We start from the raw sequence: 27,582 nt of genomic DNA on the forward strand, positions 1-27,582 counted from the left end.
GGACAGAACAGTTGACAACTAAGATTCAAGACTAGTGTAAGACCTGTTTATGCAAAAAAATAATTCTGGAAGTGTCACATGTATGGTTTCAGTAGTTTAGGGAATGTTATTAAAAAAAAATCTTTACTGCAGCATATCTGGTATTTATTAAGAGATACAGAACATTTCACAATCCCAAAATAGAGAAAGAAAAACAAATCTCAGCTTTAATAGAAAGTAAGAATAGTTATCTCCTTATTAAGGCTGGAACTGCATCCTCTCATCTACTGCCAATAATAAACCTGTTAACGGGCTAAAATCATGTTTTTCCTGAAAAACACTGCAATGATATGTTTAAGAGCACTTTGATATGTAGAGGGACTTGTATTTCTGGTATTTATTCCTACAGAAATATAGATAAGCCTATTAACCTACAGACTGGTAACATGTAAATGGGGCTGGGAAAAAAGTCTTTTACTTATAAACTGCCTTTGTGCTTAAGAAGATAAAGATATCCCAAATTGTAACTTCTTTACAAAAAAAACAACCCCAAACCCCACCCACACAACCAACAAAAAAACCCTGGTGTTTTAAACAAGAGAAAAATAATAAACCTGCACAGGTCTTTATTGCCTGCACCTTTTTGATATCTACATGGAAAACAGACAAAACTGAAGTTTCTTTCATCCTTCCTCAGAAGAACCATATAGGACAGCTAGACCATTCAGAGCTATTTCAGATATCTCTAAACAGTACTGGATTGCACTGTGTAACATATGCATAATTGCCCATAGCTGCTTCTTCCAGCATCTAAGCAAACTAATTTACAGAAAGGAAAACCAGCTGCATCACAGCATTCCAAAACCATTAGTTAACCTTAAGTAGGGTATGCTCGTGGGGATAAAGTATTTAACTAAGCGTGCACATAATGATTCCATTTTAGAAGACAAACTTGCATCTACAGTGCCGAAAATACAGAGCTTTAAAGGAATAAATATTGACCACAAAATTTAACATGCATCTTGCTGGGGTAAGTTTTGATCCATCTAGGATCCAACAACAAAAGCTGAACTCCTGGAAATGAGCGATAAAAATATAATTGGTACTTTCAGGCCTGTGAGGACTTTCACAAGCCTTGTAATCCAAGGCTTTTATCGCTCATTTCCAGTCATGACTTCTGTTGAGGAAACAATGGGGATTGCCATATATTCTGCAAGTGGTTTTAAACCCATCTCCCCTCTACACACACATGGGACTGTGGAGCAGATAGGCCTCTAAAAACATCTATAGAATTATTTTCACAATGTTGTACAGCTAACTAGAAATATCATCAGAAAGATTATTTCCCATCATTTCAAGCAGAGCTAATCATCCAAGAATGGAAGCATTAATAGAATCGCTTAGGAGGGCACCCATCTACATCACTTTAATAAACTAATAGAAAATTTATGCAAGAAGAATTTCTGCTAATGCGTAAGGATTCTCTCCTATGTTGTCATGGGTGTCCCCCCCAGGTTAAATGTTAAAATCATTGAGCTAGACCTGGTTACAAGGTGATTAAAAACAAAGAAGTGCTTATAGCAAGAGTAGATGTCACTGAAAAATTCTGAGTCATAAACTAGACATTTTCCCAGAACTAAGAACACCAGATAATATCAGGACAGACAGAATAGATTCTTTCCTAACTTGCAGGCAATTTAGGAAGAACCTATATTGGAGGGGAAAATACTAATCTTCGCATAGTACAAGAGAACAACCAAACAGACACTAGAGAGTTTCTAGGTCAACCTTCCAAAGTAATGGCATCCATCTTCAATTGTTCATTTACTTTATTTTTTCCTCAATTGGATATTTAACAAGTTGCATCAAGTGTCATCTTTTCTTGTTTACAAAAAAAAGCATGAAGCAAGCCACGGGCTTCTGGGCCCACTAAAGAAGAGCTGAGAGTGGCTGGACCAGCTAATATGAACCACAGGCATCACATATCAACTAGCAGTTACATTACGGCTCTGCTTCACAAAGCCAGAGTAACAGATCCACAGAACTAAAAAGCTAATTTGTACTATTCCTGTTTAACACAGGGTGTGGGATTACATAAAAAATTTTCAAAGTAACAGGCATGTGTATTAGACCAATTTCAGAAGGATACCAGTCACAGTGAACAGAAGACATAACAGCATATAACAGAAGTTTCAAAAGCTACACTTTTCCAGGTTTCCAATTTCATATTGGAAGTAGTGACTTAAAGCATCTGGAATTCTGAAGCGCCACTGTTAATAGCTTGTATGACTTAGTGACAGGGGAAAAAAAAAAAAAGATTGTCAGATATCAATTTTCAAAGCTCATACAAGATGCTGAAGAATATTACAAATTAAGCCTTTTAACAACTTAAGCAAGGAGGCACAGGAAACATAGAAAGTAAATTACTGTCAAGCTCTAGCATTACCCATTTCCTGGTATTCAAGAACATGCAATATAAACAGTAATAAACAATAATACTCTATCACTTTAAGTTGTTAGTGAGATTCATGTGTGACATTTATTTGTTTGTTTGTTTTACTAATGGTATCTAATGAGTTGATGGTTAGTGCCATAAAATATTCATGCTACTGTGAAAATGTGATGTTTATTCTATTTTAATGAGCGCTACATAGTCCCATGCATGGCATTGAATACAACTAGAAAGAATATATATTAAATTTCATACCCCTGTGTTTAATAGACTGAGAGCAGATATTGACGCAAGACTGCCAGAACTGTCATCCTAATGAGAAAAACAGAAGCAAAGCCTTAGTGAATAAATGAAGGAAAAGACCATTACAATATAGCAACATGCAAGCCAAAATTTAAATTCACATGTATTTATATTCTATGTTTGAAGAAACATAGATGTGGCTGTTCTCCTCCTTCTCCAGCCCTCAAAATATACAAAAACACATACAAAGACTTCCCACTTGTGCAAGGTGTGTATAGACATCTATTGGACTATTTTTTCTGTTTTAATTGAAGTTTTGTATTTTCTACAATCAGCACCTTTTCCTGAAAAGAGACCTTTTTCCATGGCACTTCTCAGGAACATGACAAATGGCATTCCCTGATACATCCTTAGTCCACATCACCCATAAAAGTTACAGTTTTTTAAAACACTAGCCTTGGAAGATACAGTGTTAAAACGGAAAGAACAAAACATTGTCTCTAGGCTGACACAAGAAAACAAACTGTTTGCTCTGAAAATGAATCTTGAAGACCTTGCCTTCATTCCGCTCATGTTAGATTGCATCTCACACCCAACTAGATCTTCACCTATAAGCCAGTTAGCTTTAAAGCTTAAAGTGAATACTCAAGAATAGTACTTGCACTGTGGAGAAAGGGAAAAGAAATGTAACTGGACTTGGATAAGCATTTGGCAAGAAACAAAATACTAGGGTAACTTTCAAACAGAACTTTCACGTTAAGTGTTTGGGTTTTTCTATTTAACATGAGAGGGCAGAAAATGTCACCAAATACCACAGTGACTTAAGAGTGGGCCTTTAAGTCCCCCACCTTCCCCCCTGCCATGTTATAATTAGTATTTCTAAACTGAAAAGCTCGGAAGTGGACTACACCTCAACCTCACTGGTGAGCTGATAAGAAGCAAGATACATTTGTAAGGCTTTGAGAAACAGTCACTTAAATTAAAAGTAAGATTCCAAGTAGCAATATGAAAGCCCTCATAACACACTGCAGCAAGGCAATCAGGCAAAAGCATGCCCAACTACAGGAGACCCTGTACTACCAACCACAGCTCTGCTGGTTTCCATTCAAAAGTCAAAGCTGGTTTTCTAATGGAAGAGCCAAGCTTAAAGACCCGGGGTGGGGTGGGGGGAGACAAGACACAGCCATTGCTTTTAAGCATTGGATTACAGTGCCTGGAAGAAGGAAAATAAGCTTTTTATCATGCCTTCAACATTATTTCTGAAAGTATCTGCAATGTTCTTGTACCATGCATACCCCAGACTAATAAAACACATTTTAAAGGCTTCTTTCTCCATTGCCATAATATTTTCTCCTTTTCAGCACTGAAGTACCATGCCAGCCTCAGAAGGATAAGGCTTATATTAAAAAAAGAAAAACCAAAAAACCCCCCACAAACACACTTTAAAGAAAGTCCATGAAAGACAGCATCTTTACCACCTGAATCTTTTTGCTAAATCCTATCCTTTTGGAATTTGATACAGCCTGCCTAGATGATGATTTTGCTATTGCAGCACCTCAAGCTCACCAGCGTTAAGTCTGCTTAACCTGCAGGAGTTCTCACCTCTTAAGAGAAGAGAAAACAACTATTTTTATCTGTATCATCCTTTGCTAAAGAAATTCAAAGGCCAAATGGGGGGGGGGGTCCCATCCAAAAGAGGATCCAAAAGACCAAAAAAATCTAGTGGCCCACCAAATCAAAGTAAAAGAAATTTGCTTCAATACTCTCTGTAGTTGACATTGAAGACTTTGCTGGGGTTTTTTTTGTTTGTTTTTTTTTTTTTTTTTAAAAAGAACCCAGCAATCAGAAGAATTCACATCAGCAGAGTCAACACCTCTGCAGTATTTTCAACATATTAGTCCCATGCTCACTGTAGAGTACTCCGGTGAAGATACATTTGTGCCACCAGCATAGCACGGACATCATGAGAAGTTCTCCTTGACAAGTTTTCCTTGTCAAAGCAGCTGGGTAAGCCCTGGTACAAGGAGCTGAATTGTATTTTATGTCCTTTATACAAACAAAAGGAGAGGCATTTGTGTCACTGAGGTCCTACCAGTTTCATTACCATTTTACTGATAAGATAATCATTGCAAAAGTCTAAAACACTGGGGAATGTCTTTGAAAGACTTCAACACAACACTTTGTTTTAGCTCTGACATAGCATTTTACTAACTGCATGTGTGATTCTGGAAAGATGATGGGACGTTTCTTAAGAATCTGACGGCTACAGCATCTACAAAGAAAACCATCACAAGCCTTCTCACTGCTGCTAGTAGACAAATTGTTATTCAGGCATTACATATTCTGTGCAAGGCCCAATACCCCCTTATTGTCTGTCCTGGTTTCAAGGCAGTTTGTTACAAACATATTTCTACATGTATCTGCTAAACAGGCAGAAGCCTTGCCTTTCTCTTCCTTCCAGTAGTAATGGAAGACAAGCCAATGTGACCTCTATCTAGATAACTATCTGCTTAAGAACCACTCCTATGAAAAAGCATCTAGCACTGCATTTACCTACTTTTTTCAGATATCTAAATCCTTAGATTTGTTGACAAACATGCTATATACACTTTTTAAACATTAGGAGTTTCATGCATTGTTAAAGTGAAATGTTGAAGATCAGAGGGAAGAGTTAATATTGCAAGTTAGAAGGTCTGAGTTGTATGAAAAAACGCATCTGTTCCTCTAAAGAGGAGTCTTTGACAGCTCTTGTCCCTGGGAGACCATGGGAGTTGCACTGATTCAGTGAATCATATGCAATTTCTCCATTAGATTTCAGACTGGAGATAACGACATCAGAAAAATATGTAAGTGAAGACACTGTTTTTTAGCCCTCAAGTACAGTATTTTACTTTTTTTTTTTAAAAACATTTCAGAGATGCTCAAAAATAATATTTTCAGAGGTGAGTTGTGAGACAGTGACCCAGTCATCAAAATCGGAGTATTTAATGTACTGTCTAAAATTAATACCTTCCATTTTGTACACAAGGTGACAGCTTTTGGAAAAGATGGCTTTGCTTCACTTCTGAATAAGCAATCATTTCTAAATCACTGCAAGTTTTTCATGGTGTGTCAGATTTAAATAAACGCTTCCCCCCCACCACCACCACTTATTCAAGGCTGCCACTGACAGTACTTTGTTAAAATTGCTGATAAAGTTAATTTGGTGTACGTTTTACTTTTCTTTATCTTGCCATGTGTATTTCCATATTTTGAGTTTACTTTAATTCGGGCATACTAGGAAAAAATCACCATGCTGCTTTAAACAAATTAATAAAAAGTATTCAAGACTGCTTTAATAAAGAGCAAGAGCTAAGCTTCATGACTTGATGTTCAGAATCATGTTGATCATAGATTAAAAGCTCTTTTCTTTAACCTTAAGCACAAAAAATTAAATTGAGCTTGCGTTTTTAAACAGAACTTGCACTTCAGTCAATACACACCAAAATGTTTCACGTCAGCCCACAAGTCGCTTTCTGCTTTAAATGCTTCTATATTAAAATAGTTCAGCAGTCTAATTTAAAGCAGATTTCTGTACAGACTGAAAAGAATTTAGCAGACTGATCATTAATGACCACATACTTCTTATAATAGCCAGTTTTATTAGCTGCAGTTCATGAAAAAAGGCACACTTCCTAAAACCAAACGCATTTGACATTTGCAGTCCTAAGGAGTTGCTATTTTCCCTTTCTAAAGAACAGTGAAGGAAGGAAGCCCAGAGGAGGGAGATGTCCAGCAAAAGAGTTGGCCTCAGTTACATCCTGCTTGGGCAGCTCCAAATCCAAGGAGAGCCAAGCGTGCCAGCAGCTGCAAGTGGGGAGATGCAGCTGCCAAGAACTTTCAACCTCTGACCCAGTTCGAGCTGGAGCATCTCACCCAAAGCATGCTGATGGCAGCACAGCTGCAGGGGACTCTGCCATCTCCCCGGCCAGGCAAGCCCTGCAGGTTGCTTTTTTGACAAAAATATGTATCTTCTACATACACTAAGAAACTTGCAAAGAAATTATTTACGGTAATACTCATTAGGCAGTCTCTGCAGGCAGAGCTGGCTAGCATCGTTGTCTGAAAAATGTCTGAAACAGTATCCCAAATTAAGTTTCCAGATTTTCTGGGAAGTTATTCAAGATATTACAGTCACTACCTGACTCCTCTGCAGAGGCATATTATAGCAATGTCTAGTTGACAGACAGTGACTGGGAGCCACAAGCATTCAAACGTAATATCAATTTACTACATCATCCTTACCAAAACAAAGGTAACAAAGGAGGCTTCCATCAGCCAGGATGGAAACAGGGCATGCGAACTCTACCACCCTTCTGACTATAAATCTACAATGATGCAATTTTTTCCTTGTTTTACTAATAGGAAAGTCCTTTAAGCTTCATAATATTGCCATAAACCTTTGATATAAGTATTACCTTTACCCAAAAGACTTCCTCCTTTTATTAGTTACAAAGTTTTTCCGGTTGCGAGTTAATTTTTCCTGCAAAAGGGCTTCTTAAGATCTCATTTTTCATCCGAAGGATGCTGACTCATTACTGAGTTTCCTTAGCCAAGGGTTTATTTGCACTGCCCCCAAAGCTGGCCACGGGCATCAGTAAAGTCACAGAACTTTGTGTTCAACCATGCCAAATGCCATAGCTGTTCAGGAACAGCAAGATTTGTTGCTAATAATAAACTACCATAAACTCCCTCACAGGCAGCATGGCTCCAGCTTAAGCCCATTCTACCTGCGTATTCTTACATCTAGTAGCGCATTTTACAAAAGCTGGTGAACAGTGAGTAGCTGTTGTTCTGACCACAGATAGCTAAAAAAATTGGGGAAAAAAAAAAAATGTGGGTTTTGTGTTTCAGATCACACTTGATCCCTTGACTTCAATTTAGAAAGTCAATCTGGAAGTTTGTAGAGACACTCCATGTAGGATATGAAGTATCTGACAGGTTCACAGAGCACATTAAGCTTTAATCATATTTCTATCAACTTCTTAAAGGCATCCTAACTGCATTCTGGCCTATATTCTTTTCACTCATCTCCTGCAATAGTGAGAAATTTAGTCTAGGGACTTCAGTGAGCCATTCAAAAGTGAAGATACTATTTTCCACTTACCTTCAATAACAAAGTGTGCCTATATTCATTCTAACCCATCACCAGCTTAGCAAATTTGAACATTTTTGAGAAAAGAAACCACTTGGCTTTTCTTCAAAGGCATATGCATAAGAAGCTGTATTGTAAATTTTAAACACACATGCAACACATTTGGCATATGTTAAATATGGAGACTTTAGGGTCACCTCTCAATTTAAGAATCAAATTTTCTCAGGTATTGTAGATCTAACTCTGCACAGAGTATACTGTCATTCTGGATCCCCCTTTGATAACTGTCTATCTTAGCTCATGATGCTTTATCTAAACACCATGCATGCTTTAGCTAAATTAGAAACTAAAAATATTAGCTATTACTGACACATTACTCAAGATTATATAAATCCAAGAGTGACCCTAATCTGGCAACCATTATGACACAAGCCACGTGACTAGCAGCTAGGACCAACCAAATCATGTTTAAAGACATACATTGTTTTAATATATTTGCTTTTCTGCCACTTCAGATAAGTTAAAAAAATGGGAACGCTACAGTTTAAATGAAAAACAGTCACTGAGGGACAACAGGGTAAGAGAATACGACGAATTCTGCAGATTATGACTTGGTCTCCAGAACAAACATCTTCCTAACTAGAAAATGGGAAGCAGATGACTGGTAGCATTGTGCACACTCTCCATTTCTCAGGATGGAAGAGACATCTGGATTTTTACCACAGCATTTTCATAGCACAAGTCCAACAGCATTCATCTGCAAGTAAACTAAGAAAGAACACTTGCCCTCTCTCACCCAAAAAGGGAAAGCATTTAAATAAGGCAAATTGGATTTGAAAATGCTGAAAAAGCACCCAGTTTACTTCAGAGTAAATAGCACCTGCTGCAATCTCATCATTTTCCTACAACATTTCATTGTGTGACAAGTCCCATTACATCGAAGTCCTTCAAAAAGAACCTCTCGGTTTTCACTTTAGTTGCTCCCAAAAGGCCCTCTTCACCACGAAGCTCCTTCTAGAAGATGGCTGAACACTGCTTCATTCACAGCCATTTGCACCTGCCAAACACATCAGCTTATATGGAATTTGAGAAAGGAGACAAAGAAAAAGCAGCTCAAGAGATTCAAACTTACTGTTTTCACCAACCCAAGGGACATTCACATTTCTTGGGTCAACAAAACTTTCAACTTCAGGATTGCATGTTAACATTAAGTTAATGATACATTACCAATTGCTCATCTTTAAAGACTATGCCATTTTATTATTTTATCAAATTAAAGACAGATTCCACAGGAATGAATATATGGAAGTGCAATTTGGTATCAGGGGAAGGAAATCAGAATTACCTTTCTGTAGTACCCCAGTAACTCCAAAACAAGTTCAACTTACAGCACTATTTTGAAACAAAAATACCTTGAGTGAGATTAAGAGACGAAATGAAACAAGATTACATGTTTCAGAATTCTAAGTAATTTGTAACAAGTTACCCAGATAGTAAGCCTTCCAGGCAAGGACTATGGAAAGATGAGTTAGATTTTTTTTAAAAAAAAAAAAAAGAAAAAAAAGAAAAAAAAAAAGAAAAAGCCCACAAAAAAACCAACCCTAAAAAAAACCCCAAAAAAGAAAATCAGTTTTGTAACACTAGAATATCCAAGAATGCTTTAAGAGGATAAATTTTACTAGGTTAATATCTAGCTTGAAAAAAAGCTGAACATACAAGTATGACTGTGGTTTTGTTGCATAGAACAGGCAAAAGTAACTCAGAACTGAACTTCATAAAGGAAGCCTAGAGTATTTCACAATCGCTTTACCATTAAAAAAATTGTAGTATAACATGTTAAATAAGGCAAAATTTTACAGGAAGTGTATTAATGCAAGTTCTGATGTTTTGATCTAAACAGCTTAAATGCTTTTTGAACATGTATCACCTTTTTATAAGCACTGAGGTGTACTGAAGAATGTACTAGATAATCACAAAACTCAAATTCCTTCTGAGTAACTACTATTCTTTAGACAAAGCCCGAAAAGAGTCTTCCCAGAGCACTCTACGGTTCTATAGTAACAACATGGAGATAACAGCAGAGAACTGCAATACCCATGCATTAATTTTTACAAGTTTTGTACCTAGAGCTGTGTGACATTTACTCACCTGCTGAATAATTTTGGAATCTTTTGGAAGGTTTTCCCTGGGTGGGACTTTTCCAAACAACTTCCAACCAGGAGCGCTTTGGACAGCAGGTTTGAGTTCCTTTGTCCTTTTAGTGAAAAAGTTTCTGAAAAGAGAGGAGGGTTTTCTTTTTGTTTATTATAAACAAATAACATTTGTACCCACTTACATTTCTTTACACCAAGTTCACCACTGTAGAGATTTACTGCTCAGCAAATGCATAGTGTGCTACCTTAGTTTTCTCTTATACTTTAATATAATTAACTTGAAGTGGAGCAGCTTTCATTACAGATGTTTTGATGCTAATATTTGTACTTAACACGCAGTTTTACCCCTGAATTCTAAGCTACCTTATGCAAAATCAGAGCTCGTCTGGTAATACCAGACACTCTCTTAAGTTAGCAGTGTGCAACGGCTCTCAGACTTTTGTTTGGGGTTTGTTTTAGCGTATCTTATGGAGCTATTTGGAGACTGAAGACAGCTGGAAATCACTGTATAACTTATAGATTTGAGAAATAAATTGTTAGCTATTACTTCTACTAACAATTTCTGCAATCTTCACACCTTCAACTTTCATAACATGGACTAGAAAAACGTGGACCATGCTCACAGATTCAGTTTAGCAGATAACTTTTGTCCGTGCCTAAAGCAATTACACTCAAAACAGGCAGATGACTGCATTGTTCTATTATAGAATCACAGAATTGTTTAGGTTGGAAAAGACCTTTAAGATCATCCAGTCCAACCATTAACCTAGCACTGCCAAGTCCACCACTAAACCATAGCCCTAAGCACCACATCTACATGTCTTTTAAATACCTCCATGGATGGGGACTCAACCACTTCCCTGGGCAGCCTGTTCCAATGCTTGACTACCCTTTCCATGAAGAAATTTCTCCTAATGACCAATCTAAACCTCCCCTGGCACAACTTGAGGCCATTTCCTCTCATCGTGCAGCTTGTTACTTGGGAGAAAAGACCGACAGTCACCTCACTGCAACCTCCTTTCAGGTAGTTGTAGAGAGCGATAAGGTCTCCCCTCAGCCTCCTTTTCTCTAGGCTAAACAACCCCAGTTCCCTCAGCCGCTCCTCGTAAGGCCTGTGCTCCAGACCCTTCACCAGCTTCGTTGCCCTTCTCTGGACATGCTCCAGCACCTCAATGTCTTTCTTGCAGTGAGGGGCCCAAAACTGGACACAGTATTCCAGGTGCGGCCTCACCAGTGCCGAGTACAGGGGGACAATCACCTCCCTGCTCCTGCTGGCCACACTATTCCTGATACAAGCCAGGATGCTGTTGGTCTTTTGGCCACCTGGGCACACTGCTGGCTCACGTTCAGCCGGCTGTCAAACAGCACCCCCAGGTCCTTTTCGGCCAGGCAGCTTTCCAGCCACTCTTCCCCAAGCCTGTAGCGCTGCATGGGGTTGTTGTGACCCAAGTGCAGGACCCGGCACTTGGCCTTGTTAAATCTCATACACTTGGCCTCGGCCCATCGGTCCAGCCTGTCCAGGTCCCTGTGAGAGCCTTTCTACCCTCAAGCAGATCAACACTCCTGCCCAACCGGGTGTCGTCTGCAAACTTACTGAGGGTGCACTCGATCCCCTCATCCAGATCATTGATAAAGATATTCAACAGAACTGGCCCCAATACTGAGCCCTGGGGAACACCACGTGTGACCGGCTGCCAACTGGATTTAACTCCATTCACCACAACTCTTTGGGTTCGGCCATCCAGCCAGTCTTCTACCCAGCGAAGAGTGTTCTAAGTTCCGTTACTTCTTAGAAAGCCAACCATCACAAGATCACATTAGCAAGCATTTGCCTAGATACACAGCTGTACTATTTGACTCCGATCACAAGCTCCCACAGAGCATGCTATGTACGAGTGCTTTGAAAATGAAAGAAGTGCATTTATTCTGAGTATTGGAAAGTTACTTTCAGAAACTTACGAACAGCACAGAGGGATTAAAATTTAAGTAGTCTGTAAGGTTACTTCTCAGGATGCTTACAAGTTGGCCTCTGGGTGAACAGAATATGGAGCACTTTTATTGGAAGATGTTGTTGTGCAGTGCTAACTAGCTAACCTTGTACTTCCACACTCTTCCTCTGGAAGGAGATCCGCAGATCTATTCTTCACTTAACAGCATTTGCTATATTTTAAAATACATTTCCTTCTCAAATTGAATACATTCATGTTTGTGCATAGAAAACAGTCTCTTGGCTTTACCCAGATAGAAATAGCATGCTTCAACAACTGCAAGCTGTCCAAAAAGAGCACAGTCGCTCTTAAATTCCAGCGCTGTCAGGGTCTCTGACCATGCAGCATAGTTTTACAATTACAAACTGTTAGCATTTGTAGATTTCAAATATGATCTTTTCAGTTCCCAGAATGCTTTTTGTTATTTGGGAAACAAGCAAATGCCTGTCACAAAAATACCTTCTGTGCAAGTCTGCATGAATGGACTCTACAGATATTTGTGTGTAGCTGAAGATCTAGCCACAAGAAAACAGCGAGCTGGAGAGTAGAAGTAGATGCTGATAAAGTGTGAAAGTCTCCGAAGAACCAATAAGCTCAAGTCTAGTAGTCCTGTAGAATCCAGGAGAACTGAGAAACTCAGAACACCAAGACTCTGCTTGGTCTGTCCAAGGCCACCAGCACACACTACCATCAACAACAGCTTGTTAAAAAAAAAGGAGGAAAAAGACTGCATTTGAGAAAGCAGCAGCTGCTATAAGCAGGCAGGGAGTATGGGATTACATACACACCTGATGAAAGAGAGCATGCCTTGAGAGATTTTTGGTTTTGAACGCCCACATAGAAGCTGTTGGTACATCAGTACACCCCCTCCACTTCCGTGGAGGTCTCCCAGCTGTCATTCCAACCCAGTAAGTAAGCATATTTGGCAATAATTGCTTGCACTGTATGAATAGTTACCTGCCATTAACAGAATCAAGCTATTGCTATTAATAACAGCTTAATTAATACAAGGTATTCTAGTAAGCATTGGCAGTGATCCATGCATCCCACAACTCTGTCCCCATCAGGGAAACTTGGCAGTATCTTAGTCCATCCCTGTGGAAGCAAAGGAAGCACCCAGAACACCAAACTAGCTGTTTCTGACTCATGACCTGGAAGGACAGGCTGATGAAAAAGCCAAGCCATGGTACCAACATCTTTAAAAGACACTTTCCTCAGTCAGTCCCAGGACTGCATGCCATTAGTGAAATGAACCGGTCCATCCATAAAAGAACAGATGCAAAAAGTATGCTTATATAAATAACAAAGGCTCATTGCACAAGTACAGGACACCTTTCACACTGCTTTACATTGTCTTTAAGGGGGAAGGAGGACTGTTCAAAGAATCATCAAAAAAAACAAGACAAAGTATTCTAAAGACCAACACCTCACTAAATACTACAACTACAGCCTTGCCCTTAAATCTGCAACTACTGCAGTGGCTATATTTGAAACTTAATTGGAGGAGATTTTTTTCCCCGAAAGCTGGTATGCAGGAAGATACATTCTGGAGTACCATTCTTGAAATATAAAATAGCTCATGCATCTTGACTTCATGGATAGCAACAACCATCCAGTCTCTGCACATATGACAGAATACCACCAGGATTACCTGGCAGTTCAGCTCCATTGCTTCTAGCACTTGTGGAAGCTGAAAAGATGTATGCTTTTAACATCGATGGCAATCTGTATCAAAGCTGGTTTATGATTAACCAGGAAGCTGGCAGATTTAAAAAGGAAAAGTGTGTAAACACACAGAAAATTTTAATTAGTATTTCTGTACAAAAGATTCAGGCATGCTCATGGCTCTTACAAGATTTGTTTTTAATTTTTTTTTTTTAAACAAATATAACATTAAAACAAACCATCTAGAACATAGTCCCCACCATAATGAATCTTGGCAGGTTTTTAATATTCTTTTGTGTACTAAATTAAACAAAAGCTTGTTTCACTTTTTATGAATTCAAAAGTGAATATATAATTTTACTTTTATTGAGTAGATATTCATTGAAGTCTGTTTCTTGTGAGGGCAAAAAGCTGGTCAAACTTTATATCATGTCAGAATAACCCTCACATAGAAGGGTTTTCCAAGAGAAATTCATGGGAGGTTTAAAAATAAGCTTTGCTGAAGATGGAAGGACACTTTCAATACATTGTTTTGGCAGCTAACAGTATCACATCTGATGTGTTGATGACAACAGTAAAGCCTTACAAAAGCCCTGTTAAGCATTCACAGATGCTGTTCCTTACAAGTTGCATTCACTGAATTGCAGGAAGTGTACCAGATTTGATATATTTGTTGCTGCTTAGAATATTCATGAGTTTTCACTGATCCCAGGGAAAGTCATCCATTGAGATGGACTGAAACGTCAATAGCATTTTGGTACAGAATCTCAAAATCCATTTGAAAACTTCAAAATTCCTCAAGAAGCAGCCTACACTTTAGAAATGAATAATGCTTTCTGTTGAAAGGACCTGTGGGATACAAGTATTAAATTAGTTCATTGAACTAAGCTCTGGTTTACAAAAACCCAGTGGAAAAGTTGCAAGTTTTTTTCCCTGCTAGTTTTACATAACCACACTGGAACTCATATTAACGCTCTCAAATGACACTCAAAAATGTTTCAGTAGGTGCACTGAAGAGCTTTAAAAGTAACTGAAGCACCACAGAATAAGAAGCTGTTACTGGCACATACCAAGACATCTATTCCTAACATTGTTTGGATTACACTACACAAAAAACCTATAGCCTCTCATGATCACATAACTAGAACAGCTGTAGTAACAGCTACAAGTGGCAGTTTTCTCCCTTATTTAACAACATCACTTCAACTATTCCTGCCTGTGCCCACAGCAATCTATGCAAGAGTTTCACCATACTGATGGTACAGTAATTCAAAGATGTTAACCATTTCCACAGGTGGCATTAATGTGATGTTCTAGTAATGCAATTGCTTGTTTCCACTCTGCTTTTGCTTTTCAAATCACTTCTTTGTTGCTGTTTAAGATAAACTGATGAAGTCTAACTACAGTTAGAATTAAGTCCCAGAAGGGGATAGGTGGAACTTGATATTTTAATGGGATTTTTTTTTGTTTGTTTCCTTTGGGGTTTTGGCTCCTGCCCCCCCGCCCCCCCCCCAAAATCTGAACACAAAACTTTTTTCCACTTTTTGAGCTAGCTATATGCCAGCCCAAGAGGATGAGAGATTTCCAAGTTTTAGAGGAAGTTACTAGAAAATACCAGAGACAATTACTTCAAGCTTGATCTTAAATTTCATCCAACACCAGACTAGAAACTGGGCTGCCGTATTTGCACAACAGCCACTCAAAGAAAGCTGAAATGCTTTGAACAGCAGCAACCATGAACATCAGCAGGTAGGAAAGCCACCAGGCTAGATACAGCTCCAGCACTCTACCTCCAGGTATAACTGATTCACTTCTCCCCAAGACCAAGTAGTCTTGTGATAGTCTTCTGTTTGACCAAAAATGTCAAACTCAAATCTAGTTTCAAGCTAGGTTTTTCTACAGTTCTTCCAAAGATCACACATATATATCTTCCCTTTCTACAACTCTGCTGTATGCCACTAACAACAGGCTATGAGTATTTCACTATTTTGTGTATTCCAGCAAAACCTGAAGTTGCTTTCCTTTCCACTCCAAATGCACATCCTTGGTTTTCCAATCTTAACTTTGAGCCTCAAAGGAGCCTGCCAGAAGAATCATCTCTGATGACCCAGAGCTCTGATGTTGCTGAGATATAGTACTACTTTATTGGAAGCAATCAACTTTATTTACTTCCCATTGTTCCCCTAAAACTCCCATTTGAGTCCAGCATTCTTAACAATGACACTTGGAAGCAGCGTTCACAAGCCTGTATCTGCCCTTAGTCCTTAGCTTTAAAACAAGATATAGACCCTGACTCATCTCTCCACTCCCTCCATAGAACTGTAACCTGTAGCCTTTAAACCAATACATTCAGCAAGAGCCAGCTCCAGCTTGGAATGCTGTAGGACTAAGGGAAGTCATTCAGTAGCCCAGCTATTCTGACCTGGTAGAGAAGCAGGAGCATGAATTGTACTAGAAGCATAAGGAAAAATAAAATAGTAGTTTAGAAATCTGTGAAATGCAACTAAGTTGTGAGATGGCAAGCTAAAATGCACTCCTGGTCTTTATAACTTACTCTGCATTGTTAAATACTTTTAATGTGATTGCCTAGAAAGCCATACTAACTGTTTAGCCAGTGAGTCTGGTAATGCAGTTTCAATCAGATTTTTAAACGGCATAGTAAACCTCAAAAGATAATTAGTCAGCCAAAGAAGACAGGTGTCCTAATAGGGATTTGCCTCCTCTGCATCAAAGGAAAGGCTGCAGCATTGTTCTACTTCTTATTAGGTGTTAGAGAATCAAATCATTAGAACTCCACCTTCAAACCCAAGCTTCACCTGTTCCACTGCTTTTAATTATCTGTATACAAATTTTAAGTGCAGAGGATGGTTGGATCTTACACCTGAGCCATTTAAGATGAGTATCAGTATGAAACATATTAAAATGAGCCTACCTTTCTCCAATTTGTTAATCCTGCAGTACAAAAAAATGGCAAAAGTCAAGTGGTATCAACCACTGAGACAAGGATATAGTCTCAGAAGAGAGCATAAAACATGTGATTATCATTACTGTTACACCTGAGCAACCCAGCATGCTTCCTTATGGCTCACTTTAATATACAAATAGATCTAATTCAAAATCATAGAATGGTTTAGGTTGGAAAAGACCTTTAAGATCATCCAGTCCAACCATTAACCTAACATTACCAAGTCCACACTAAACCAATTAAGGGTAGACTAGACTAAACCATGTCCCAAAGTGCCACAACTGCCCGTTTTTTTGAACACTTCCAGGGATGGTGACTGCACCACCTCTCTGGGCAGCCTGTTCCAATGCTTGACCACCCTTTCCGTGAAGAAATTTCTCCTAATATCCAACCTAAACCTCCCCTGGCGCAGCTTAAGCCCATTTCCTCTCATCCTATCGCTAACTACTTGGGAGAAGAGCCCAACACCCACCTCACTACAGCCTCCTTTCAGGTAGTTGTAGAGAGCGATAAGGTCTCCCCTCAGCCTCCTCTTCTCCAGGCTAAACAACCCCAGTTCCCTCAGCCACTCCTCATAAGGCCTGTGCTCCAGACCCTTCACCAGCTTCGTTGCCCTTCTCTGGACACGCTCCAGCACCTCAATGTCTGTCTTGTAGTGAGGGGCCCAAAACTGGACACAGTATTCCAGGTGTGGCCTCACCAGCGCTGAGTACAGGGGGACAATCACCTCCCTGCTCCTGCTGGCCACACTATTCCTGATACAAGCCAGGATGCTGTTGGCCTTCTTGGCCACCTGGGCACACTGCTGGCTCATGTTCAGCCGGCTGTCGACTAACACCCCCAGGTCCTTTTCAGCCAGGCAGCTTTCCAGCCACTCTTCCCCAAGCCTGTAGCGTTGCAAATGCTGCACTATGTTAGATAACAAAAAACCTGTGGGCATCCCTTGAAAGCAATCCTTGCAAAACTTGAAGCCTGGCACCAAAGAAACAATTTTTTCCAATTAAAATATTCAGAATTCAGGGTTATCTTAGAAATAAATGAATACTGTGTTGAAATCTTGATGCTGAAAGTTAAACTATTCTAACCAGGAAACGTTACAGATGCATTTTTACTGGTGTAGCATTGAAATGAATCATTTTGACTTAAAACCATACTTTCAGAACAGTCTGCACAAATTCTGAAGACACCTGCAAGCCTGCAATTCCATATTCCTTCATGGCTAGAACTGACTACATAACAAGAATTATTACATTCATATTGGCATGTTTTACTATGTGTAAACTGCAAAAACTGCTTAAGAACACGATTTTTCTTCATACTCAAGTCTTGTCCATTCTGTTAAGGTCCTACATGCAACGATTTGGAAATAACAGCAGAAAAACACTGCTTGATTATAGACAGTTAGCTCCTCTGCTTTAAACAAGACTTTTCAATAATTTACATACAGAAACAAATGTAACTCAACTCCAAGCATAAACAATGAATCATTAAAAGGAAAAAACCAAACTTTTTGGTTAGCCACTTACAAAGCTTGCAGAGCAACAAAAGTAGGATTCTATTTCTACATTTCAAACTGGTTATACACAGTACACCATTTGTAGGAATTGATAAAAGTGTCTAAAAAGTTACATTATATGTTCAGAGTGCACACAGTAATTATTTCTTAGAGCAATGGATAGGGTGTCCCCATTATTTTAGATTTGAATTATATGACATTGTCCAGGAGCTATTTGCTCACTTTCACATGCTCAGAAGGGTTTTCTCACATTATTAGTTATGGCTGGAAAAGTGACATGAACATAAAAATATTAAGAGCAAATACCCCCTACTTTACAAATATACTTTTCAACTCATCCTTTACACTCACATTTCAACCTTAATTTGTAGAGTTAACATGTAAGTGGTTTTAGGTTTAATTTTAAATTCTTAACATGGAGATTTAGGACAAAAAGCACTAATACATTTAGAATTTATTACACATTCTACATGTTCAGTTTCAGTAACTTAGAATAGCATCAGCCCATTTTGATTCAATACATTTATACAGTCTGACCACAAGTTTCCAAGCTCTGCCTTATATTGGAGAAGTGACCCAACCAATTTTACACTTCACCTCTTCCACCACCTTGCTACAAGGAGAAGCTAGACACCAGCTTCTCTTTAAATTTTGTTACAAACCTCCACCCAAACACAGATCTATTAGAGGGCGTTTCTAGCTTCAGCACCTTTTTAGCAGTACAAAGATCTCCTCTTTCTCTTCACACCAAGACAACCCAAAGAGTATCCCAAACCACCCTTCTCCAAATGGAACTTCAATGTTTGCATCTGTAATACTCTCAAACTACAGTCTTAAGTACTAAACAAGCAAGTTTTTGGTTTCCCTCTCCTCCCCCCCAAAAATTAATATAAGGAAACCAAAAAGTCCTAACCAGGAGAACATGCATCTTCAGCAAGACCAAGCTTGCAGTATTTTTTTTAAATGAAAATATGATATTTCCATTGATTTTACTGGTCAGCTAAAGCCTCAGCTACAATTAGGTCAAGGAGTAGCTGCTAAGTATTGAGGGGCAGGGAAGAAGGCCTCTTAGAGCGGACACAAAGATTAACAGAACTATTACGGAACTGCACTGAAGAGACTAAATTAGATCCACCCTATTGCTGAAGCTCCTAGTTGATACCAGTCCCAAAGTGGCTTTACAAACTCCACTGGCAAAACAGTTTTAGTACAGGTACACAAACACTTGGGAAGCTTTAAGAGTTGAAAGCATTTTACAATATCACAGAACACTCTGTATAGAACACTTCCTAGTAAACAGTTATTTTAACAGTCTACATTGCACTCTTAAAAGAGCTGTTGCATAGGTCAGCTTTACAAACAGGCTCAAACATTCCAAAACATATGCAAACAAGCACACACATATGCAAGGTGACAGGCATGGCTAAATTTCAGAATGCTCAAGTACAAAAACAGTAAAGGAAGATGAAATCAACGTGGTCCCACCTTTACTTTTCAGTGTGAACTAGTAAAACAGAGCTCTATGCCAAACTATTCTATCATCTTCATATTTAATCAGGCAGTTCAGCAGCTATTTTGACACTACACCAAACACTATGGTCAGTCTTCTGCAATACCTGAATGTCACTTGCCCACAGAATCTAAACGAGAATCCTAGATCACAGCTGCAAGAAGTGGAGAATTTCTACCAGTTGACTACAGCTGTTCTACTATTTCTTGCATGGCCAGGAATATCTACTCCAGCAAAGCCACAGCTGGTTAACCAGCAACACACTCTAAGCAAAACAATGCTAGATGAGTAAGACCCTTTCCTCCCACACATGCACATAATGGCCAAGCTGTTTCAGCTCCACTAAGGGAAAGCCCATTTGTCTTTCTTGCACCAGTCATGTCCTACACTGCCTTCTGCTGCATCAATTCTGAGACTCTCCATACCTTGCAAGTCAATTCAACTCACTAATCCCACAGAAAACCATCCACGTTTTTTCACTCCCCAGCTTAGTGAGCTACAGCAGCTCACAGAGGATCAAATAAATACCAGAAGCAGGGAAGAGACATTCCCTTTGTTTCCTGACAACAGCAAATTCTTCAATCAGCTCACCAAGACATCTCACAAAAGTGCAACCTAACAAAGCAAACTACCTGAAACTGTTCTAGTAGTAACTCGCTTTCAGTTAAGGCAGAAGTCACCAGCTTTATCAGGGCAGTCACTATGCCTGTAGTCTAAATGTTCCTATACAAGATACATTTTCAAGACAAAAGGTGAGAAAGATTTCCAGTCTTTGACACAGCCTACAAGTCTGCAAACTTAAGTTCAAACATGGTGCAGAGTTTTATTTTGAAGACTGTCCCAAGAGTTGGCGATGCTTACTACTCTAACCAGCCTGATTAAACCTCATTTAATATTTTTCTCTTCTGCTCCCAGAGTGCCTGTTGACTACTTGATTGTGTAATGTAGTACTACAAAGTACTTCTGTACTACTTTTGTAGCCACTCAGTGTATCAGGTTTCTGCTCTGCTTAGCAATTCACAATATATTTAATGTCACTGCTTCAGTGATAAATTGCAGAAACACTACAAAATGCAAGAATCCATTTTTGATCTGTTAGCTGATATTAATATGTAAGAGCATGGTTCCTTTCAGTTTTGCCCAATGGCTTTGTGTTTTATAAAGCAAGGAAGAAATTCCCCAATCTACCACTCAGCTGCCTACAGAATCTGAAGAATCTGAAGAACAGCAAGCAACTTGCAAAAACACCTAAAGATTACAACAACAAAGAGCTAGAATCATAGTCATTTAGGTTGGAAAAGACCTTTAAGATCATCAAGTCCAACTGTTAACATAACACTGCCAAGTCCCACTAAACCATGTCCCTAAGTGCCACATCTACACATCTTTTAAATACCTCCAGGGATGGTCACTCAACCACTTCCCTGGGCAGCCTGTTCCAGTGCTTGACAACCATTTCCATGAAGAAATTTTTCCTAATATCCAATCTAAACCTCCTCTGGTGCAACTTGAGGCCATTTCCTCTCATCATATGCTTGTTACCTGGGAAGAGAGCCCAACACCCACCTCGCTGCAACCTCCTTTCAGGTAGTTGTAGAGAGCGATAGGTCTCCCCTGAGACTCCTCCAGGCTAAACAACCCCAGTTCCCTCAGCCACCCAAAGCAGAGATACTTTGTGCTCTGGAACCTCTACTGCTTCCCCACTTCACAGCTACCAACTGCCCAAATACCTTTAGTAGTTCATGGTTTGTTTGGGTTTTTTTAAAGCATTCTGGCATCCAGCATACAAACAGCTTCAATATTGCCCAGCAGCAAGACAGACAAGATCCTACATTAATGGATGCATTAGGCAACTGAAGCAATACAGACAGGACCGAGCTTCGTGGGGTCTGAGACCTGGCCAAGGCCAAGCTTCCCCTGCTACAGAAAGCAGAGGAGCTGGCATCAACAACTCTGCTGTTCTCGGAGCACAAGTAAGATGTGTGAAGTACAATCACCCTTCTCCCATAGCATCTTCCCTCAGCACATCAAACCAGACCTCAGCAACAGAGGCAGCAGCAGCAGGAAGCCTGGGTTTCTGTAGCTCCAGCAGAGGCAGAAGGGCCATAGATGTTCTGTTGCTCTCTATCTCTCTGGTGTCTTTCTCCTTCATTTCTAGGCAATCACTTAGTTTGCCTATAGCTGGCTTTCAGGAAGTTTGTTTAGATCAACATAACTGCCCTAGGCAAGGGGAGCCAACAAAGCAGCTTTTATTATAGTACCTGATCAAGAGAGACTCTTTTACTCACCCGAGAGCACATTAAATAAAAGTTCCCAACATAACAATGGAAATTGAATATGATTTCTTGTTAATAAAGGAGTACCTTGGAGAAGGATGGAGAAAAACTGCGAAGAGCTTCCTCCCATAGGCTACAGGTATTATTTTCAGTTGGAAGGAAAGGAATTTACAAGAACACCAGTCTGAGTGTTTGACGCTCAGAAGTTCTGGAAGAATAAACTCATTTACGATCATCAAAACTAGTTTTCTACTAACTGAAGTCATAAGTTCACCCACACAACATCCATGCACCTCTCTCACTGCTACCCCAATGCCAGGCCAGAAGCAGTATGATCTGCAGGTGGTTTGCACAGCTGACTGGTTTCTGCAAATACAGAGCCAAATTAGCAGAGTCTCTCTTTTGCAGGCTCTCATTATACTCACCCTTCATTCAAAAACCTGTAGGATATTTATATTTGAGTCCTATTTGAGCTTGACTGAACCTAGCTAACAGGCTGCAGTATTAGAGAGATCGGGCAGTAACTGCCTAAGCTTCACTTCCTTAGAAAGCAATAACAAAAAGGCTGAGAAGCACAGCACAGTCTGAGGCCGAGAAGCTTAAAGCAATGCCTACCACCCAGTCTAACAAACCCAGTCCCTTCCCAGCTGAACAACAAACAAGACCAAAAAGGGATGAAAAAAGGATAGGCTTTATATCATAAACATCTCAGCAGTTCCCAGAAACCGAGGAGAGGAATAACAATTTTTGCATCCATGTGAATGAAATGTGACCAAAATCCTTAAACTCCTTTTTTATACTTAAACAATCAAGACAAAATAGCCTAATGAATAATTGAACAGCCAGAAGAGCAAAAGCATAAAACTATCATTTTCTTAGAGGCCAGCTGTGATTAAAGTGACCTCCTTTGGTTGTTGTTTTCCATGTAAAACATTCTCCTTTTAGTCACAGCCTATTCAGAAGAGAGGTCCCATTCACTTTGCCACACTACTCTCAATATATTGAGTCTGTAAGAAATTCTGTGACAAAATAAGCAGAAGAGACCCAGGAATGAAAAAGGCCTTCTGCGAAATGAAGAGGGGGAGAAGATACTTTCAGGTTAAGTTTAAATGCCTCTGTAAAACACTCCTCAGCAAAACAAGCTATGACTCCAACAGTTTGTTGCACGCTAAATGGCAATTTCGGCTGCTTGACTTGAAAAAGACCACACACACACAAAACCCCCAAAAACTACAATATTAGTTTAAGAAGAACTTACTTCAGGAAAAATCCTATTAGAATTGTAAGACTCCCAGTGCAAATATCTGTACCAATGTAGAATATTACACTATCTACCAAGGAAAGCAGAGAAATTGCTAATAATACTTTGGGTAGTTTAAATTGATGAAGATTATACATACGGCTCTAAGGTCTTAAGGACTTACAAGTGACATCTATTTAGTCAGCTTTTGGGGGGGAGGGGGGAGCGGGGAAGACAGGATGCAGACAGAAGTTGGAGCAATATAGCAATCTGATACCTATCTGGAGTTAAATCAGCATACGATTCTTCCATTTGCACACCTGAAATTTAACTTCTGCTTGCTCAACAGACATCCTAGCCAAAATAACATGGGTGCACAGCATCTTACATACTTATGGTGAAACACCCATTGCTAATGTTTTTCAGAAACACAAAATTCTATGTGGCCTGGGAGCAAAACTTCCTCAAACAGGCATTTTCAACTCATAGACCTCGAGGACTTGCTCATTTTTGTGAGCTGCTTGGAATTGGTTCACTAATAAAAACAAGGCTGCTGCCATATAATTTTCTACAGTGGGGTCCACACTTGTGAGAGAAACTTTAGATGCACAGAGTATCTCCTTGACCATTTTTATGAATAAAAAGTTCATATAATTTGGGTAAAACTTTCCATGTACACAGTTATTAAAAAGCTGTGAGCCAAAAAAAACCCACCACACCTGAGCATTCCTCTTCAAAGTTTGCTACGGTTTGTTTTACTTTGGAGATTACCCTTACTTAGGTTGTCACTGTATTTGTTATTCATATGACTGAAAGCCAGATACTGGCAAACATGTCAGCACAACTTCATAAAAATAAATCATTCTTAGCAAACAGTGAATGAAGAATCTACAGAGAAGCTTTCCATTTTGATAGTATGAATGCTTTTTCCTATATCAAGTTAATTATGTCTCTAACTCAGGAAAAAAGAATACTGTTTGAAGTTAGTCACAGATTTGGGTCCAGGTCTCTTGCCTACTTTCTCCAGTCAGCTATAATTCAAATCAACTGTAAGTATCCGCTTGTTCACTTAAGTTACAAGATTGCTTAGAGAAAGCAAAAAACTAGGCCCAACAAAGACAGAAGGGTGAAGGGTGCCCTCACAATTTCTGGGGGGAAGCTTTGTTGTATTCCCTTAGCTGTTCTCTCCAATTATCTTTCCAATATATTGTCAGTATATCTCCTTTACCTGTTAGAAGCACACTGTACCTTTTCCCCCCCCACCCCACCCTTATCTGGACAGGGGGGAAAAAAAAAAAAAGACAACCCCAAAATCAAAACCAAACACCCAAGTCTTTCAGGATGTCAGCAAGAACTGACCAAGATGCAGGAAAAGGCAATACAGGGATATAAATTAAGCATTGTGAAGTGCCCCCATCAATCTGTTCTTCAATCTTTAGACAAACAGAAGGTTTAGAAGATCTGTCACAACTAGGACAGCTCATTCCCCACTTGACTCTCATTTTTGACCAAAACCCCACAAAACAGATTTCTTCCTCACAGATGCACAGTACATCCCCTGAAGTTTCATGCTGATTTATGAAACAGAAAAGCTCTGTATATGAAACATTGATTCTGGCATTAAACATCGACAAGATGCAACCGTAGACTACATATATGCCTATATAGCGCAAAGAGCTTCAAGTACGACTTAGTAATAAATTGAAATATACAGATGTAACACATTACTATGTATGCAAGTAATAATATTCAGGGAAGTGAACCTCTTTGCAACCCTCCACAGTCTCTGTCAAGGACATTTGTAGGAGCAAGAAGATTAGCAGCTTTTGAAGAACTACCTACTTACTGAATCACAGAACAGTGTTTACAAAGAGGGAGAAAAAGATACAGGCTTCAGTGATTTCTCAGTTCTTTGTTCCTACATATACTGCCTCCCTTCAACTTTCCATCATCTCCAAGAGTGAAGATTTTTTCAAATCTTCTGGACAATAAGCACAACCCTTCTAGGTGAGGAAGGAAGGATGAGACTAGAGACAGTTTTTATAGGCATGTGTGCACCAACTACCATACACACTTAAAACCCCTTACACCCGTTGCTCATCGCACATCCTAAAGACCTACAAGAAGTAAGAGTTATGCTCTTTGCGACTTTATCAGGAAAACTTGTTAGATGAACTCTGGAAAACAAGTATTTGGGAAAATGTTGCTTCACTACAACAAAGTAAGTATCACTGCTGCTGTCAACAGTAAGCTTTCAATCCAGGAATGAGAAGCTTTGCCAACTACCAGATACCTAAATTTATCTAGTAAATACACAGTTCAGAAAGGAACAATGTCTACACAACCTGAGAAGATGCCTGGTACACACATGTAGACCTATGAAGTATAATTCATCTCTAAAAGAGGTTCAGAATCACCATGGCTTTATCTCAGCCCTGTAATACTCACTGCTGCTTGCCCTTTTTGGTTTACTGTTCTGCTCTGTATGTGCTCCTTTGGGAAATAAAGCATACTGCAATCAAGGTAATCAGCACAACTTTAATTCACCTGTCTACGCAACATTCCTGCTCACTGAACCGTTCTGTACCCAATAGCAATCCACTGGGGCTACCCAAAAGTGATCCAATAACCCAAGAACAGAGCATTGCATTTGTAAGCTGCTATGCAAGAGCACAAACCAAAAGAACAGTGCCTATATATGACTGTATTATGAACCATACACAGGAGTACAAAGCAGTGACAGGTGACTTTTAAGAAGCCACTTAATGCTCTGACCATAACAGTAGCACAGTGGAGACAAGTGACCATAGTCATGCAATTTGCCCTGCCACGGCACTCTGCTCCACATACCTCTGATTCACTCGAGGCATTCCACTTCACATGCTGAGAGAAACAAAAGAGGTAGAACAAAAAGACAGCAAAGCCAATTATTTTTCAGTTAAAAGTTGTTACCTTTGATTTGACAGGCTTAATAATTTGGCACAAACACAACTTAAGATCCCAGGGCCAAATATTACACCCAATACTTACCTGAAAAAAAGCTTTGATCATTGATGTAAATTTTCCCCATGAACTTAGAGTAATTATTACTGACAATCTCGAGGATACAGCCACTTGTCCTGTCGCAGAGCTTGGGTAAGATGCTGCTGTTGACAGCTGCTCGCTTTTTCCCCTACCTCACCTCATCAGTTTCCCCTCCAGATGAGCAAAGTGAAGACAGACAACTAACATGGATTATTTCAAAGAACTGTGAAGCCGGCCAGTCTGATAACTGAGAAGATGGGAACAAGCGGCTGGAAACAGCAGCCTCCTAACCCAGATCTGCCATGGCCGAACAGTTTGTCTGACTGGGCAATTACAACAATGAAGCTTTCACACTGTCTCCTCTCAGTTTTCAAATAACAGCAAGAAAAGTCCACCTTTTAAAAGACTTTCCATATAATTATGACTATTAGAAAAAACAGTGGGAGCTACCTCATTTTAGACAGTTTGTAAACTCGAAGAAGAACGTTACAAATGCAAAACATCCTGCATAAGATGCTCCAGAATGCTGAACTACCTGTGTTTAGCACATACAGTACCTTTGCTCGTATACTGTGGGAGCAGGTACACATTCTACCAAAACATGAACGAGTTGGTCTCTCTTAGCAAGTACTTTTGACAGAACATGGCCACCCAGTACAACTTAAAACTTTGGGGAGCAACCTCACGTATGGCTCTGTGTTCATTCAAAAATACAAGCAACCATCGGCTGAGAAGCTTCACAAGGAGGTATAGTTGCTACCAACGTTCAATCACAGGACAGTTTTTAACAATTTGAGTCCTCATTAGACAGCCAAGGTATTTCTCTTTCTAAGAGCTGGAGAAAAATCCACTCATAATGACAACTGTCAGTTTTGAATGACCCTGAGCAGTTTAAAAAGAAAAAAAAGAAAGTGAGAAGTCTACGCTTTTAAAGTATCAGAAATAGTTCAGAAGAGAAGAACTAACTACTCAAAACTAAAAAAAAAGTTTCATTACCACTTTTCTAAGCAATGGAGACTACAAACTCTAGTGCTACTCTAGAGACAAATCTATCAAGAGAAGTGAAGTTTGGGTTTGCTTTTAAAAATCAGTAAAAGTGGCTTTTATTGGAAGATCTCATTTTGGCTGCTCAGATGAAATCAGCTGTAACTAAGACACTTACGAATGTATAGGCAGAGCTGAAGGTAAAGTCTCTGAAGCCAATACTGCTCACCAGGCAAAATGTACAAGAGGCACAGCCAGCTGGGCCAGTCAGGGGCTATGAAATAGGCTCTCTGGCAAACCCTGGTTTTCACTGAGGTATCGGCACTACAGCTCTTGCCAGGATAGAAGCAATTAATTTTTTCCATGTATGATCCAAGCCTTCACTGAAAACAGCAAACATCAGTGCATATTGACAACTTCCACGGCCCACCAAGTTCAGCCTTTTTTATAAGG

General features: G+C 39.4%; 1 protein-coding gene across 1 annotated transcript in view; it reads right to left on the reverse strand.

The window, feature by feature from the left end:
• Positions 1-27,582, reverse strand: part of TBC1D12 (TBC1 domain family member 12) — a 48,284-nt gene that overhangs the window by 18,403 nt on the left and 2,299 nt on the right. Inside the window, 2 exon segments of the mRNA XM_075717647.1 lie at positions 2,687-2,743; positions 9,957-10,080. Coding sequence (XP_075573762.1) covers positions 2,687-2,743; positions 9,957-10,080 — 181 coding nt within the window.

The sequence above is a fragment of the Pelecanus crispus genome, chromosome 10 (genome assembly GCF_030463565.1).
Source record: "Pelecanus crispus isolate bPelCri1 chromosome 10, bPelCri1.pri, whole genome shotgun sequence".
NCBI lineage: Eukaryota > Metazoa > Chordata > Aves > Pelecaniformes > Pelecanidae > Pelecanus > Pelecanus crispus.